Raw genomic sequence first — 17,924 nt, 5'->3', positions numbered from 1 at the left:
GTTGAATCTTCTATTTTCTCTAGTTTATTGGCAAAATTTTCTCATTTTTCTCGCAATTTATCTGGATCTCAACTCAAGTGTGACCATCTCTCATGGAACTCTTGCTGCCTGTCTGTCTATCTGTCTATCTGTCTATCTGTCTCTGGTCTGTCTGTCTATCTATCTATCTATCTATCTCTGGTCTGTCTGTCTATCTCTGTCTGTCTGTCTCTGGTCTGTCTGTCTGTCTGTCTGTCTGTCTATCTATCTATCTATCTATCTCTGGTCTGTCTGTCTATCTATCTGTCTGTCTCTGGTCTGTCTGTCTGTCTGTCTGTCTGTCTGTCTATCTATCAATTCAATTCAATTCAATTCAATTGGGCTTTATTGGCATGACTGTGTTATGATACAATGTTGCCAAAGCAATAAACATGTAATAGGTTATACAGGTATAGATTGATAATTAAATAAAATAAAAGGAAGAAGATAAAAAAGAAATATATATACATGCATGGCTATATTGTATATGTTATCATATAATTTAACAAGTGGTTAAAAAAAAAAACATGGTAAATAAATACAGAGAGCAGTAATGAGATTGAAAAGAAAAAGAAAAAAAAAAAATGAAAGGAGAGGGTTTATTCTTTGTCCCTCATAATATGACAGGAGGACACATACTCTGCTGCCAGGTGGACACACTTCTCTTTCTCTCCTAAAATATAACAAAGTTTCTCAATGTGGCTTGCTTGTTGGAATTCAGGTAGAATTTGACCAATTTTGTGAAATATGTTTCTCTAATATTATTATATTTGCTGCACTGTGTAAGGAAATGTAGTTCATCTTCCATGACTCCATCGGAGCAGTTTGAACAGAGTCTGAGTTCTTTGGCTCTCCAGCTCTGTTTGTCTCTGGTCTGTCTGTCTATCTCTGTCTGTCTGTCTCTGGTCTGTCTGTCTGTCTGTCTGTCTGTCTGTCTATCTATCTATCTCTGGTCTGTCTGTCTATCTATCTGTCTGTCTCTGGTCTGTCTGTCTGTCTGTCTGTCTGTCTATCTATCTATCTCTGGTCTGTCTGTCTGTCTGTCTGTCTGTCTGTCTATCTATCTATCTATCTATCTATCTCTGGTCTGTCTGTCTATCTATCTATCTGTTTGTCTCTGGTCTGTCTGTCTGTCTGTCTATCTATCTATCTCTGGTCTGTCTGTCTGTCTGTCTGTCTGTCTATCTATCTGTCTGTCTCTGGTCTGTATGTCTGTCTGTCTATCTATCTATCTATCTCTGGTCTGTCTGTCTATCTCTGTCTGTCTGTCTGTCTCTGGTCTGTCTGTCTCTGGTCTGTCTGTCTGTCTATCTATCTATCTATCTCTGGTCTGTCTGTCTGTCTGTCTGTCTGTCTGTCTGTCTGTCTGTCTGTCTATCTATCTATCTCTGGTCTGTCTGTCTATCTATCTGTCTGTCTCTGGTCTGTCTGTCTGTCTGTCTGTCTGTCTGTCTATCTATCTATCTATCTCTGGTCTGTCTGTCTATCTATCTGTCTGTCTGTCTGTGTCTGTCTGTCTATCTATCTGTCTATCTGTCTCTGGTCTGTCTGTCTATCTATCTATCTATCTATCTATCTATCTCTGGTCTGTCTGTCTATCTCTGTCTGTCTGTCTCTGGTCTGTCTGTCTGTCTGTCTGTCTGTCTGTCTATCTATCTGTCTGTCTGTCTGTCTATCTATCTATCTATCTATCTATCTCTGGTCTGTCTGTCTATCTCTGTCTGTCTGTCTCTGTCTGTCTGTCTGTCTGTCTGTCTGTCTGTCTGTCTATCTATCTCTGGTCTGTCTGTCTGTCTATCTATCTGTCTGTCTCTGGTCTGTCTGTCTGTCTGTCTGTCTATCTATCTATCTATCTCTGGTCTGTCTGTCTATCTATCTGTCTGTCTATCTGTCTATCTGTCTATCTGTCTATCTGTCTCTGGTCTGTCTGTCTATCTATCTATCTATCTATCTCTGGTCTGTCTGTCTGTCTATCTATCTATCTATCTGTCTGTCTCTGGTCTGTCTGTCTGATTGTCTTTGGTCTGTCTGTCTGTCTGTCTGTCTGTCTGTCTCTGGTCTGTCTGTCTGCCTCTGGTCTGTCTGTCTGTCTATCTATCTCTGGTCTGTCTATCTTTGTCTGTCTATCTCTGTCTAGCCACTTTTCCACTGTAGGGCCAAACGGTAAGGAACGGTTGTGTTTCCACTGGAGCCTGGTATGGCACGCCATGATTAGAAACTGTTCTCGGCCCGGAATTCTCGGCATGCTGAATCGTACTGGTAGAATCTGTGAAGTGATGTCGACACACAAGATTGGTCACTTGTCAGTTGCATGACCAGTTTCTCCGTAGCTAGCTAAGCTCTCTATTTGAGCGCCATAAACACAAATTAATAATAAAATTAAAAGAAATATCTAATCATCCGCCATAACGCTGTCTCATGTCCTTTCTTTCTGTCTGTCTGTCTATCTATCTATCTCTGGTCTGTCTGTCTGTCTATCTCTGTCTGTCTGTCTATCTCTGTCTGTCTATCTACCCCTGGTCTGTCTGTCCTTTCTTTCTGTCTGTCTGTCTATCTATCTATCTCTGGTCTGTCTGTCTGTCTGTCTATCTCTGTCTGTCTGTCTATCTCTGTCTGTCTATCTACCCCTGGTCTGTCTGTCCTTTCTTTCTGTCTGTCTGTCTGTCTGTCTATCTATCTCTGGTCTGTCTGTCTGTCCATCTCTGTCTGTCTGTCTATCTCTGTCTGTCTATCTACCCCTGGTCTGTCTGTCCTTTCTTTCTTTCTGTCTGTCTGTCTGTCCTTTCTTTCTGTCTGTCTGTCTGTCTGTCTATCTATCTATCTATCTATCTCTGGTCGGTCTGTCTGTCTGTCTGTCTATCTATCTGTCTGTCTCTAGTCTGTCTGTCTTACTTTCTGTCGGTCTGCCTGTCTGTCTACCTCTGGTCTGTATGTCTGTCTGTCTGTCTATCTATCTATCTCTGGTCTGTCTGTCTATCTCTGTCTGTCTGTCTACCTCTGGTCTGTATGTATGTCTGTCTGTCCGTCTATCTATCTATCTCTGGTCGGTCTGTCTATCTGTCTGTCTGTCTATCTACACTGTAAAAAATGAATGTGATTTTAACGGTAAAATATTGTAAAAATGCTACGGGAAAAAATTGTAAATAGGTTAACAGTAAGTTCCCGTATTATATACAGGGAAAAACTGTAAAAGCTCTAACCACACATTTATGCAATTTTAACAGTAAAATGCTGTAAATTTTACAATTTTAGAAGTAAAAAAGACAAAATCAATGTATAATTCACAGTCAAAATCTGTAAACTGATGTTCCCACAGTTCCATGTGCGACACTCCACATTTGAAAGTATTTTGTTTAAATAATCATGTTTCTTAATAGTTTTTGTTATCAGTTATGTACATTAGGGTTTTATGTTACATCTTCTGTTGTTTAATGAATGTTTATTGCATTATTTAAGTATTGTGGGTATTTGCATGAATGACTCTTTGCACCTTCTTTATATTAGTATATACTTCAGCTCATGGAAAAGCTACTTGTGATGAACTCTGATTTTCATGTGGCTTTCTCTCTTACCACCTGCATTATTATGGTGGTTATCAGTAAATGTTAAAGGTACAAAGCAGATTTTAGTAGTAGTGTGCATTGTTGAATTTATTGGTTTACACTAAAATTTAAATTACAGTTTGTTCTGTACATGTGTTTACAGTTTTTCTGTATTTTTACAAAATTATTCTGGCAACCGCTGCCAAAATTATTTTGTAAAAACTACAGAATTTTTTTTTTTTACAGTGTATCTATCTCTGGTCTGTCTGTCTGTCTATCTCTAGTCGGTCAGTCTGTCTGTCTGTCTGTCTATCTCTGGTCGGTCTGTCTGTCTATCTGTCTGTATCTATCTATCTATCTATCTATCTATCTATCTATCTATCTATCTCTGGCCTGTCTGTCTGTCAGAGAAACTTTTAAACTTTCCATCCATAAAGGTTTTTTTTTTTTTTTAAATTAAGTAAAATGTGCAGTTATGTGAATTTCTTTGAATTTCAACTCATTTTAATTTTGCATTCAGAGTCAAATGACAATTTTGCAGCCCAATTTAAATTCAGGAAAAGGCATTTGAATTTAATTTCTGAATGCCGCAGAATGCATGTCTTCTCAGGTAAGGGCTGTGGGAGGCAACTGCTATTTCTCAACTAATTAACCTCACTTACAACAAGTGTCTGATGGGAGAGCAGCACTGACCCAGGATCATGTGGCCAGCTGCAGCCCCAGCGCTGTTCCTGGAGCAGCACAGCACTACATCAGCAGGCACTCAGCAGATGCTAAGATATCTCCCCTGAGGAAGAGACGCCATGTTCACCACACCTGGACCACGGTGATGGATCATAATTCTACCTAGATCAGAGGAATGAGCAAGCTAGCAGAGCCAGGTCTTTCCTATGCCTGGTCCACCAGCTCTGCCTCCTCATCTCGCTCAAAATGCACTGTAAAAAATGAACGCTACATGCAAGTGTTTGAGTTCAAATGAATCTAGAAATTTGTCTATAACATCTACAATGAAGTACTGTTCACTTAATCATTGCTTCCATAAATGAAGAGGAATCGGTTTAGAAAACATGGGTCAATTTAACCCCACTGCTACATTCACACACAATCTTAAAATAATTCATACAAAATTAAAAATAACCCAAAACTTATTTAGCCTATTATTGTTCATTTACTAGCTATTGTAAATAAATGTTGGTGTTTTCAAAATCATTTACTTTCACTAATTTTCAGTTGCCATTCAGCATTGTTTATTCTTTTGTATTAGCTCATTTCATGATGTCCTCATTTGAAATGGCTTTGTACAGTAAGGATGCTAATGAGAATATTCATGAATGTATTTTAATGTGAAGCAATCAGAGATTAATTGTTGTAGATGAGAGTTCATTAAGCTCTTGCTCAACAGTAATTTGATACCTTATTGACATCAGGTCATTGGCCTACACATGTAGCAAAATAAGGATAGATTCATTAGAGTGTTTGACATGCTGAAATCTTGAGCATATGATAATAATAAGCAATGCAATGAAAACAACATCGATGTTCTTGTAAAACAAGACGAACCGTGAACGGATATAGAAAATAAGAAAAATAAACATTGAAGTTTTCGTATTGAAAGAGTTCTCCAATTTCTGTTCTTTTTTTTTCTTTTTCTTTTTAAATTATTATTATTATTATTATTATTATTATTGGAAAGTCAAAGCCCTTCTGGGTAAAGTCATTTAGACGCAACCACAGAATAAAAGAGAAATTGTTGTAAATTGAAAAAGGACTTATTGCATAAAAATACTGAAATTGAAAAAACTGAGTATTGGAAAATTGAGGGGGGGAAAAAACAGAAAGAAAAAAACAAGGCAAAATTGAACGTGCTTAGAAAGACTGTTCAATTTTATTTTATTAATATAAACTTTCTCCATTTGCAAATTGGTAATATTCTGCACGCTCTCGATTAGACACTCTTGCAAATCTAAAGCTTGTTCTCAGATTTCCAACTTTACGCGTCACGCGTGTAAATTACAAAAATATTTTATGTTTAGTGACATAAAAATGTTATGGCAGTGATCATTTTTACCGTATTTGCTCAAAGATATCTAATTCGAAAAGTTGTTAAAATGACAGAACAGTGAAAGTTTTCATCCTGTGATGCACCAAATCATCAGGCATTTTGCTTCTTTGTAATATATATTTTATATAGGGCCTATATTCTTTAAAATATATATATATTTTCTTTTATGGTAGAATTAATTTTTCAGTTATTTATTCAGCCTATAATGTTTTATTTCAAACATGCACTGATGCACTGAGCCACACATCCTTGCCAAGTGCATGAGACAGATTAAGTTAGTCGCCTTTGTCAATTTGATAACGTGCAAAATGCTGAACAGCTAAAAGCTGTCCTTCCTCACGTGGCTACATTTTTTTCCCCAGATTAATAACAGTTTTAAACTATTTTGTTCTTTTGGCAACCCTTTATGGACCCTTATTGTTATAATCTGAGTTGCGCATCAAAATCTAAATAATTAAATTAGTAAAACGAATAAATGTGTAAAGAATAATTAAATTTAGAGTGTTTTTTAAATTATTTTTTTAGTTTAACTGTAGGTCTGTCTACAATGATAAATGTAGGCTAACATAATAATGCTCCCTCACAGCAAAAGGATTCATTTTGGTTGATAACCTGTGGAGTAGCACTGGACCTGCTGTCCTTCAAAAATACTTTCAAAATAAAGCTCAAAATATTTTCTGATAGTACAACTGTGCATGGTGCATCACCTCACCTTATGAATTAAAAATATCTGTTGGTTTGTTGAGAACAAATCGGTTGAGTGATTTTCAATTTCCAAAGAACATGGTGATCTAATCGCGCGAATCAGCTGACATATTGAAGCTGTGACGCGATCAGCTGAAGACCACCAAAAAACCGCTTTCTACTTCCATTATCCCGCCAGATATGACAATAGCCTTTTTACTGACATTTCTCAATGAACGAAAATTTATCGAAAATCTAGTAAATTAGTCTTAGAGTCTTCATAATAAAACAATTAGGTAGGTAAAAATGTGTTCACAAAGAGCAATGACACATAACATGCTTATTCAATTACTGAAATGAAACACATCGTTGTGTTGATATTGTCAAATAACGAATAATAATAATACAAATTATTTATATTATAGGCCTATATATAAAATACATTTGATCAAGCGTTGCCATGTCGATAGCTCCTTAAAAGTGAAAACTTCTTAGCTACCGAAGCGACATATTCAATAACTAATCAATCATCGGCAAGCATATTTATTAATACTTGAAAACTTTGTTGTAGTTTATTCACAAAATATTTATATTCGATTTAATAATAACAGAAAGAAAAAATATCCCATGTTTAACATTTTATTAAATAAAAGTGCAATACACAACCTGCAAGGCGCATTATGCAGGATTCAAACACTGTTACAAACTTAAAATATCATAAATTAATCATGAAAAAAAAAATTAAAGAAACATTCTAACATTGGGAGACGAACACTATGCATTATATTACAAATATATGGTTAGGTGTTTGTTTATATTTACACTTGTTATGGCCAGATCAATCTGTTGACTGAGCCTCAATTTAGCCTGTCGCTTAGCCTGGTCTTTAACCATCAGTGGTAAATTCTGAAAATTATTCTATATTTCCATGGTTGATTATTTTTAAGGACCAAAGGGCTGAGGCAACTTGTATCCCTTGAAAAAAAAATAACTCAGGGTGATAAGCAGCTATACAAATTAATGATATGAAAATGCAAATCACAAAGCCTAAACCAAAAATTAAACTCAGGCGAAGTGAACGAATTCTGCCATGTTTACTATTCAAAATATTTTACACATAAATATTCACAGTAATATAATTCCTATGCGATACAACTCACGCTGTTAATTTACAAAAAAATGTACCGTTGTCTTTACGTTGAATTGTGTCTATTGCAGACACTGATGCACGTTCAGCTCCACCAATAGTGCATATTCCTCTGATTTGCATCCTTCCTCTCAAACCAGAGCTCAAACTTGGTGAAAAACAGTAGCCTACATTATTTTTGACACTTCTTGAAGAATTTGACAACCCATCTCCCGCTTCCATTTTACGAGCTCTCGTTTTCCGATGTGTGAATGATAAGAGCTGAGTTTGGTTTGTGTTTTTTCAGTAACTGCGTTATTTTTTCATCGTCCGAGTTTGGGTCTAAAGGTTTGTTGTAGTCGTCGTCGTCGTCTTCGTTTTCCGAGGCCCCTTTCAGCCTTTCGGTCTCTGAATCTTGTTTTTTCTTCGCCGAGGCCATTTCAGCCGCGTGCCGTTTTCTCCATTTTGTTCTTCGGTTTTGAAACCACACCTTTACAATTGAAAATGAGATAAAAATGTATTTTAATCCACACAGAAATTGTGATTTAACTCAATCAAAAAGTCAGCATACAAAATAGGAATTATAACAACATGTCTCACAGAAACAACAAATTAGACAGATTTTTCCCGCCTAACCTGAAGAGGCTAGTTTAAAAAAAAATATTGAACAGAGCTCTTTAGGCTATGTGTATCCTAACCTCCTTCTCTCCAAGTCAATATTCAGAGAATATATATAAGATATTGAATCATATTTAAACTAGGCCTATATTAACGAGAAAAAAACGACCGGTTTTCTGACGTCCTAAAAACTGTAGCCCACTTAAATTATTGCAATAAAACAATTGCAGTGGTGCACATTGCAATTTTAAACAAAATTATTTGTTTTATGATAACTTAATGAGTGAATAACTTTGATGTGGATGAAAATAATAGAATTAAAACGCATTTTTGCAACGTTGCATTAAATTTAAACATTGCTGAAGAGAAATAAATATGCAGGCCTATAAAAGTTGTAAATGAACAGATATAGGAAGGTTTGAATGAACACATTTATTAAGCCTATCCCACATCTAATTCTCCTTTTTAATAGGCCAGCTAAACATTGAATAAATTAATATGTTTTCCTTCTCATACATAGGACTCTCTTACCTTGACTTGGCTCTCTGTCATTCCTAAAGAGTAGGCCAACCGTGCTCTCTCAGGTCCAGCTAAATATTTCGTTTGCTCGAATGTTTTTTCCAGAGCAAAAATTTGCTGCCCGGAAAACGTTGGTCGCGTGTGTTTCCTTTTCCCATCTTTGTCCAGCAGCACTGAGTTTTGATCTGTAGGGAGGCAACATAGAAAATCATGTTATAATTATGTTTTTGCTTATTGTTAACAAGTAGCCTAATATTTTGCATGAGAAGCCTAAACAGTCTTCAAGAAAGTTAATCACGAATTAGTCGAGCACTTACGCGGTGAACATGCAAATCTGGCGTCTCTCCAGTGTGGGCTTTGCATAACTCCAGGCCAGAATATCGGGGTTCTGCCTGGAAGGTCTGTCAGAGGTTTCGGATAGCGAGCCACCGCCACGGCCGCGGCACTGGGGCTGAAATACAGCCCTGGAGGAGGCGGTGGACTCAGGCTGCTGAAACGGGGCAGTCCAGACAAGATTCCTGCGGGAGAAGATGCCGCAGCCGCTCCGGCGACCACCGAGGGTCGACTGAGGATGTCGTTTATTCCGTGAGGTGTGGCGATCGCGCACTGATGGGGTGATCCAAGAGTTGAAAGTCCAGTGGATGTTTTGATCCCCGGGGACGAGACGGGGATACCACCTGGATTCGGAGAGGTAGCTGTCGGTGAAGTGGAGGATGCTGGTCCAGTGGAAGATAGCGGGTAGGCTGGGTAAAGTGGTGTCTTCATTTCGGTCATACTGTGTAAAGCAGCCAAAGGTGGGGTATTGAGTAGGAAAGCGCTCTGGCGAGACCCGTCCATTTGCCCCACCGCTAACATAACCAAGAAACTATAACTTTAACTAAATATTGCGCAAAAAGGAAAGAAAAACCTTTCAAAACAAACGTAGAATACTAAATGAGAGGGAGAAAAGAAAACAAAAATACCTCACGCTCTCAAGCCTTCAGATAAAAAGTACTTTCTCTAAAAAATCCCCATCAGATGTAGTACTGAAGCTTCAAACCCATCTCCTCTGGCAAAATCCATTCCCTTCTTTCAGATCTTGCGAATATGGCATGATACAACAGAGCGCCGTCCTTTCAAAGATGCAGTGTTATGAAATCTATAAATAAAAAGAGAGTCTTTCTGGGGAGTTCACATGAAGATCTGGAAGATAATAAAACATTTTCATCAACCTGCTGTCTTTTGCTGCAAAAAGTCAAAACTTTGAGAGCGTGCCTGGGAAAGTAGAGGGGCTCGGTGGGGTGTGATTGGCTAAGCCCGGAGGTGACGTGGTCCGTGTCAGCTGAGTGGCTCTGTCTGAACTGAATTTAGGAGTCTGTCCTCATTGGTTCTCATTTGCACATTAAAAGAGCTGCCATCCGACCCACTATTAAATACAAAAAGGGGACAAAATCAATCTAGTCAATTTGAGATCTATTTCTTAAATAAAGGGGCATCTGCATGCGTGCCGGTCATGTGAGGCAGTCGGATATCTTATGAGCTTAAAAGTCTCTGTGGACAGCGCTTAAACACTCCAGATAAATCACAACACAATCACTGAATGATGAAGCTTGAATAAACACTATCATTTTACTTCAACTTAGAGCTCCTATAGGTAAATGTATTTACCACATTCTCTTCAAAAACCTTCTGCCATGCACTTTTTTTCCAATTTGATAGGCTATTGGAGTTGTTATTTGCATTTAGCAGATTATTGTATTATTTGGTGTCTTCTAAATAAACTAAGCGCTTGTTTGAATACAAGTGAAATATTAGAAACTCACAGCTGCAGCTTTAAGGTTCTGTATTTCTCCCTATATGCTCATATGCCAGCCACAGAACAGAAGGCTGTACATCAAGATATGCTGTTTGGATAATCTAATTTACAAAACACAATCATCATTAAAAATAAAGAGGTTAACTTGTTATAGAATATTATTCAAGTAAGTTATGCAAGACAACTAAAGGAAAACTATTTTTTGTGTCAGTATGTATTGATGCATTGTCAATGCTGCCTTAGTCCATCTAAGGTTTATAACATAATAATGCAAAGGGCTAATCATTGCACCATCTTGTGGTCAAAGAGTGAAATAGCACAAGGATGTGGCAACTAAAGCAACCCTCCTGTTGCATTAAAAATTCCCTAATTCATGTTTACAGTGGTATATTCGCATATTTGCATAGAACGTCTACCTCTCTATTCACACAAATGGGATTCAAAGATTTACAAAAGCTATCAGTTACAAATATGTATATACTATTATTATTAAAAAATAGGCTCAATTATTTGAGGAATATAAACTCAAAAACAGAAAAAAAGTGCAAAATATCCCAAGATGAGGAGCAGTGGAATTCACAAGTAAATTTAACTCAAGAAAAAAAAAGAAAAAAAAGTATTAATTTCCTTTGACTGTATTACCTACATACATACGGAGTCCCTCAAGAGAAAAACTCTTGCCATCATTATTTTGCGGTACTGCAGCGCCCTCTAATGTTCAACCTAGCGTCATGTCTTCAGCAGGGGCCAGTTGCATAAACTTAGTCACAATATTAAGACTGTGTCTTAAGAACTAGTATGACCAACTTGCAGTTAACCAAGGGGTAATCAATGTTATTTTTCCAATTCAAATTGCACCAATCTACCTTTTTATGTAACAGACTTTAAAAAATTAGGACCACTCTTCAAGAAAAACATTAGTGTCTTAACTTAAGACTAGTCTAAGTGGTTTATGCAACCAGCCCCTGGTGCTTAACTGCACGGATATCGTGCAAAACACCAAAACGGTTTATAAATGTAATATTCAATTTCATCCATCTATATACAAATAATGTCAGTTTGTTTTTCTATAAACATACCTGTAATCAGGCATATTCTGGTTGATATTATGATGACTGCATAATTCATGTCAACATTTGATTATACAAGAATGCATTTAAAACTATTGAGAATCAAATAATTAGGCTAAGGAAATTTCATTATCTAGTTAATGAAACCCATCAAGGTTTTATATCAAACTCTGATCCGTAACCCACCACCAAGCAAATCACCACAAGACATCTTTATCAAAGGACACTCAAAGATCTCAATTCACAAGATAAAAAGGGTGTACAGTCAATACACACTGAAGAATTATTTCAACTGAATAAAGTGACCACAGTTTGGGTTCTTTTTTTTTTTAAATGCACTGTTTATTACACAAATAGGCTATTTTCAATTTTTGGGCTTCTGATTAAGCCCATAGGTCAGGGATGGACAACTTCAGTCCTGGAGGGCCACTGCCCAGCAGAGTTTTGCTCCAACCCTAATCAAACACACCTGAACCAGCTAATCAAGGTCTTTAGGATTAGTAGAAAGTTATAGGCAAGTGAGTTTTTAATCAGGGATGGAGATAAACTCTGCAGGACACTGGCCCTCCAGGACCGGAGCTGCCCATCCCCTGCCATAGGTGGAAGTGCTAGTCTTCTTGCTCTTCAAATAACCCAAGTTTTGCTCAGACCAGTTCTCTCTCCTAAAATAAGTTAAAGCACAAGCTTATTTGAGCATCATGCCTTAAAGTAAAATAACTGAAAATACAAAAAAGAAGCAGAGTCATTGTGTAGTACGAATGTTGGACTTTATTTACATTTACTCCCGAGCCATAAGCTTCTGCTTCTTCAGTTTCTTCTGAGAAATCTGCAGAGACACAAAACAAACACCAATTAATGTACATTCACCAAGACCAGTCACTAATAAATTCCTCCACACAACGCACAACGGCTGCTCAGAAAACAACGTATTCTTTTCATTCTTAGTTCAAAGGTGTCCTAAGATGTCATCATAACAGCCAAATTAACTGTTTGTTAGTCTTTATATGAACAATCATACCTTTTTCTTCTGAGACACCTCCTCCTCTGGTTTGGGAACGATCTGTTCCTTCTCAGTGAGGATCATTTCGATGTGGCATGGGGAGCTCATGTAGGGGTTGATGCGTCCATGGGCACGGTAAGTACGCCTACGCATCTTTGGGGCCTTGTTCACCTGGATGTGCTCAATCACCAGAGAGTCCACATCCAAACCCTACAGGATCACATTGTGGGATGAAATAAAGCCAGGGTGCTAACAGTAGTAAAGCTGCATTCACGCAAGCCAGTTTATGTTAATAAACTGAGGCCACAATGCTGCCTAAATAAGTTTAATTGATTTATCCAAAGCGTAATTGTTCATAAGGTCCTACCTTGAGCTCAGCGTTGCTTTCTGCATTTTTCAGCATGTGGAGCAGGAACTCTGCGCTCTTCTTGGGCCAGCGTCCCTGAGTCCAGTTATGCTGCTTTGCCTAAAAATGGAAAATAATGACAACACCGGTAAGCAAAAACATTCTTAATTTCATTTAGACTTGAGTAATGCTGAAAATTAAATTTCAAATATATTGAAATAAATTTCACAACAGTAAGTTTACTATTTGACCAAATAAACTGTGTAAAAGGCTTTTCAAAATCTTTTTTTTTTTTTAAACACAAAAACCAAACTTTTGAATGTTATTGTACATGTTGCTCAGAATAAGAAGATTTTTCAAGGTGAACTTCAAAGGTGTCCTAAGATGTCATCATAGCAACATGGAGGGAACAGTTTTAAAAGGCAGCTTTAAATGAATGGGACAAAACCTCACCTGAGCACAACGGCCAACACCACCATTGTAACGACGGAAGGGAACACACTGGTGCTTGACCATCACATCCTTCAGGTACTTGTTAGCCTTGCGGATGTGCATGCCTTTGATGGCCTGGGCGGTCTCGCGGGTGTTCTGAGGGGGTGGAACAGAAAGACAACATTTAATGAAAGTCCACTCCAAGTAAATCAGCCTCCAGCGGCAACTAGAAATGTGTCTGCTCAAAAAACACTCGATTCCCTTGATGATTAATAAAAAGGTGTCCTAAGATGTAACCATTGCAGTCACACTGCATTTGCAATTCTATTCAGGTATGGAGTGCAACAGCTGAGTATTGTCAGGTAGGAATCCCACTCATTTTTTGTATGAAGCAAATAACAGTTTTTCGCCGCAAGACATTGCCTATTCAAAACAAAGGCGTAGCTTGATGATGCCAAGATTGAGTTCGGAATCACAGCCGGTGGAAAAGAATTGGGATGGGACTTGGGCAGAATTCATGTTCAAGGATGAGATTATTAACGATACTGTAGTATGAAGCAGAGAAGGGACGAGTGTTGTGGGAGCTGAACGAAGCCGCTGGAGCGATTGCTAATGAGAGACGAGCGCGACACACGGCTTGACAGCAGCAGAACTTTTATTATGCCGCAGTCACTGCTTCCGGTCAAGCAGCACTGTTTTATCATATTAGACCGGTGTTTCCCAACCCTGTTCCTGGAGGCACACCAACAGGACACATTTGGAATGTCTCCCTAATCTGAACCATACATTTCTGGTCTTGGAGTTTCTACTAATGAACTGATGAGTTTAATCAGGTGTGTTTGATTAGGAAGATTTGGAAAATGTGTACTGTTAGTGTGCCTCCAGGAACAGGGTTGGGAAACACTGTATTAGACACATTTGAGTGTGTTAAAACGTTATAACGTTACACTGTGCGTTCACTCACGGCTACTAAGACTTGTTGCACACTGCAGTAAGCCAGATCGATAATACAATATCAAGAAAATGAGATTCAAACAATAAGACTAAATGTGTTGAGATATATAACAACTAGTTTGTCTATAAATGTATCCAAACAATTCTTCACTTGGCTAATAAAATATAACATCTATGGTTTTTCAAGTTTCTACAAAATAAAACTGGAAATCAAGGGTAACGCAGGTATGATGTCACTGATAAGCAACGCACGGTCATGGTCCGTGTCCTGGTCAAAATTGCTTATTTCTCTGGATTTAAACATTCTAGGAGACATTTGGGATAATGCAACTACAGTCTACAAAACATAACACTGTTCTCATGGTTTTTGGATATTTTAATCTGAAAATCATACATAGTGCCTTTAAAAAAAAAAAAAGTTTAAATTAAGAAACACACCATCAATGACCATTAATTAGCTATTTGTATTATCAATACAATGCACTAATATTACCAAGGAATCTCAAGTCACAAAGGATAAAGCACTGGTTGCATCCACAAAAAATAAATAAATAAATAAAACACTTCCCTACTATATGACAGGTGAAAAACATGTGACAAATTCAAAAATTACCCAGATGCAGCCACTGCCTCCATTAAACATTTTTGTATTTTGCAAACAATTTAAAATCTATGTTTTTATAAATGCCAATTACCCAACAGCTTTGTTGGAGCTATGCAGTTCATTACTCGAACTCAATACATAAAAATGCAATGCAAAAAATGCTTTATGCTTCAAATGAATGGGGAAAAACCCTCCGAGGAGAATTGGGTGATCACAGTTGCATTTATCATTATAATCTGTGAGCAGTATTTTAAGTTGGTCCACACAGACACTTTATCACGAAACACGAGCTCCAGAAGCATCAGTGAATGTCAGTGTCATGACAATCCCTCTGAGATTGTGACATGAAGTCTTACCTTGAAGTGAACACGAAGGTTTGAGCCCCTCGACTTGCATGCTGTAGAACACAAAAACAATTGAATTATTTCATGTTTAATACCAAACAGAAACATGGTTAAAGAGTAGTTACCAACTCACATTTAGTCGGGTTCTCCGGGTCGAGAGAGTAGCGGACCATTTTCAGAGATCTACGGAGAAAACCGATGACACCAAATGGTTAGAACAGGCGGAAAAGACATACCAAACTAAAAAAATACAACTGTTGACAGGAGTCCGGAAAATAAACCATTATACTAGCGCACCGCATGATACACACATCGATTTATACACACAAATTTCCATGTATGGCTACATTTAATATATATTAAGTTTACAATACAGAGTTATATCTTCATTTGTAAGCTCTGAAGCACATGTAGCTTCATTCATGCACAGAGTCCCTGTCCAATGCCGAGACTAGAAAATGGCAGAGCGATGAGAGGGTGATCTTCTAACTAACACAACATTACGATTTATTTACTTCGGCGACGAGTCATATTCTCTGAGAATGATAAATACAACTTAAGCAAAAAATATCAATATGATATGTGAACACAAAAGTCTATGATGACGGTGATATAAAGGGATTATTTTGATCGTCGCTGCAGTGGGATTCTAATGGACACTTACGTTCAGGCCGCGGAAGGGAAGAGGAAGTAAAAGGCATTCTGGGAGAACAAATCCGTTCTTACTTCTTCGTGGAACGTCTTCTGTAGCAACGAGCGCGTTGAGAAAGTGCTAGCGCCGCCCAGTGGCTGCTCGATCAGTTTTTTTTTTTTAATAAATAAGAGCTTTATTTTTTTAATTATTAAAAAAATAATAATTTTATTAAAAAATTTTATTTATCAAAAATCAAAATAAACAATACAGTTGCAATACATATTTTCTGCTAGGGGGAGATATGAACGGTCTATAAGAGGTACATTTGGTTGTGAAACAATATCTTTTTGGAAAAGGGGGTTATAATTATTACAATGAAACGAGAAACATGTTTTTAAGTTGCTAATGTTGCTAATGTTTTTAGCTTTTTGGTGAGAGGGAAAGGAGCTGCTGGTAATCAAATCTTTGTTGTTGAAACAACAAACATATTCCAGAAGAAACTGTGCCAAGAATAGTTGTTAATTCCCTTGGTGGTATGGGAATATTATATTTTGCCAAAATTCCTCATAAGTAAAAAGAAGACAGTGTGAGATAAGTAACTGGTCCACCAAAACAATATTATTTCTAGGCCAATTTTCAAAGAAAATAGTCTTTTGTTTCTAGATGTCCTTATTGTTCCAGATGAAGTATTTGAGGTGAAAAGTTGTTGCTCTCTTTTGATATTTTATCATTAACCTGAAGAGCCAGTGCTGTATAAGATAACCAAGATTTACCTTCAGCTTTGGGTATCAAAACTCCTCCTCTTAAAGCCAATCATTAAACATCCTCTGAGTTTTTTGGATAAAAGGATTAAAATTTAATGAACTTTCGCAATCATTTAATTAAATGCATGTGGGGAAATTGTGATGAAACACGCAAGCAGGACATCAATAGATTCCTTTAATACAATAACAATTCAATAATACAATATATAAAATTTAAAGGTGCCCAACAATGCAATAACTTACTCAGGGGCGGTTTCTTCATTAGGGCAATAGGGCGACGCACCACCAAAGTGAGAAAGGGACGGATTTGTCAATCACATTCAACCACAGAGTTATGCTAGCTGTCACTGCTAGACTGTTTGTTCTGCCTCTGGATATAGTCCAATCAGCGTCGAGTCACGCTCTGTGGAGTACCGCCTCTTTTTGGGCGATTTCCGTCTGGCGGAGATTTGCCCCGACTTCTCCCATAGACTTCCATTCAAAGAACTTTTTTTTCGAACTGCAGGCACTGCAATGCAATCTCTATGGGTTCCGGGAGGGCTCGCACTAACGTGCTTTCGTCATCATACGTAACCTTAACTTGTGCAGCGATTGGTGGAAACAAACATACCTCTATTAATAATTTTTTTTTTAAGCTGAAGTGACATTTGATAATTTCCTCAGTGCATAATTTACATTTCACAGACATATTCTCCATCTGTAAATGTTAGAAAGTCGAGAAAATATTTCCATTTTGCAGTCAGGCGTGGACGAGCCTTCAGCAAGCACAAACTTCCGTGAACGAGCGCCGCCGCGCGCACGCGCGCCAAACAGACGGAGTTGAATCTGAGTAAAATACATTTTGCTAAAAATATTTGTTGTTGAAAATTTATTTTTGTTGGCGAACATAATTATGCCATATGTAGAATTTCGAACCTACAACTAAGTGTATTTGTATGATAGCAGTAACTGTGTAAAGTGACTGTTGTAGGGTAATCAAAATAATAATAATAATTAGTCTGTTCTTTTGTTTTTATTTATTTTCATTTTTAGTTTAGTGTATTTAACTTCTGCTTTAAAAAACATTTTGTTTTTAGATTGTAAAGTTACAATTTTAGAATATAGCCTAGGCCTAATGTGATTTGACCCTTTTTTGCACATAATATAGCATATCTTGTTTTTATAGCCTTCAATATGAACATTGTCTCTAGGACAATATTGGGCAAGATGTGAAATAAAAATTTTTTTTTAATTAAATACAGAATTTTTTTTTAGATCCCAGCCCTATGGCATGCTTTAAATACTGAATTTTCCATGTTTTAGATAAGCAGTAATGATACATTATTATATCACTTGTTAAATGATTATTTAACAATTAGCCTATTCATTCCTGCATTTCTAAATGTTTGCACCAGCCGCCACTGAACTTACTT

General features: G+C 37.3%; 2 protein-coding genes and 2 non-coding genes across 4 annotated transcripts; all 4 read right to left on the bottom strand.

The window, feature by feature from the left end:
* Positions 1-6,931: 6,931 nt before the first annotated feature.
* nkx6.1 (NK6 homeobox 1) lies at positions 6,932-12,041 on the bottom strand. The gene is made up of 3 exons (XM_048166383.1): positions 8,887-12,041; positions 8,582-8,754; positions 6,932-7,922 (listed from the first exon to the last, which is right to left on the bottom strand). Exons 1-3 carry the CDS (start codon positions 9,422-9,424, stop codon positions 7,677-7,679), a joined length of 957 nt encoding a protein of 318 aa, XP_048022340.1. The 5' UTR covers positions 9,425-12,041; the 3' UTR covers positions 6,932-7,676.
* A 141-nt stretch (positions 12,042-12,182) lies between these two features.
* rpl17 (ribosomal protein L17) lies at positions 12,183-15,833 on the bottom strand. The gene is made up of 7 exons (XM_048166384.1): positions 15,779-15,833; positions 15,248-15,297; positions 15,127-15,167; positions 13,234-13,368; positions 12,802-12,900; positions 12,453-12,644; positions 12,183-12,260 (listed from the first exon to the last, which is right to left on the bottom strand). Exons 2-7 carry the CDS (start codon positions 15,285-15,287, stop codon positions 12,213-12,215), a joined length of 555 nt encoding a protein of 184 aa, XP_048022341.1. The 5' UTR covers positions 15,288-15,297; positions 15,779-15,833; the 3' UTR covers positions 12,183-12,212.
* LOC125253643 lies at positions 12,344-12,411 on the bottom strand. Its single transcript, XR_007181506.1, has one exon. It is a non-coding gene; the product is annotated as a small nucleolar RNA SNORD58 (small nucleolar RNA).
* Positions 13,114-13,179, bottom strand: LOC125253644. Its single transcript, XR_007181507.1, has one exon. It is a non-coding gene; the product is annotated as a small nucleolar RNA SNORD58 (small nucleolar RNA).
* Positions 15,834-17,924: the final 2,091 nt, after the last annotated feature.

The sequence above is a fragment of the Megalobrama amblycephala genome, linkage group LG18 (genome assembly GCF_018812025.1).
Source record: "Megalobrama amblycephala isolate DHTTF-2021 linkage group LG18, ASM1881202v1, whole genome shotgun sequence".
NCBI lineage: Eukaryota > Metazoa > Chordata > Actinopteri > Cypriniformes > Xenocyprididae > Megalobrama > Megalobrama amblycephala.
This window is presented reverse-complemented; position numbering and strand designations above follow the sequence as displayed.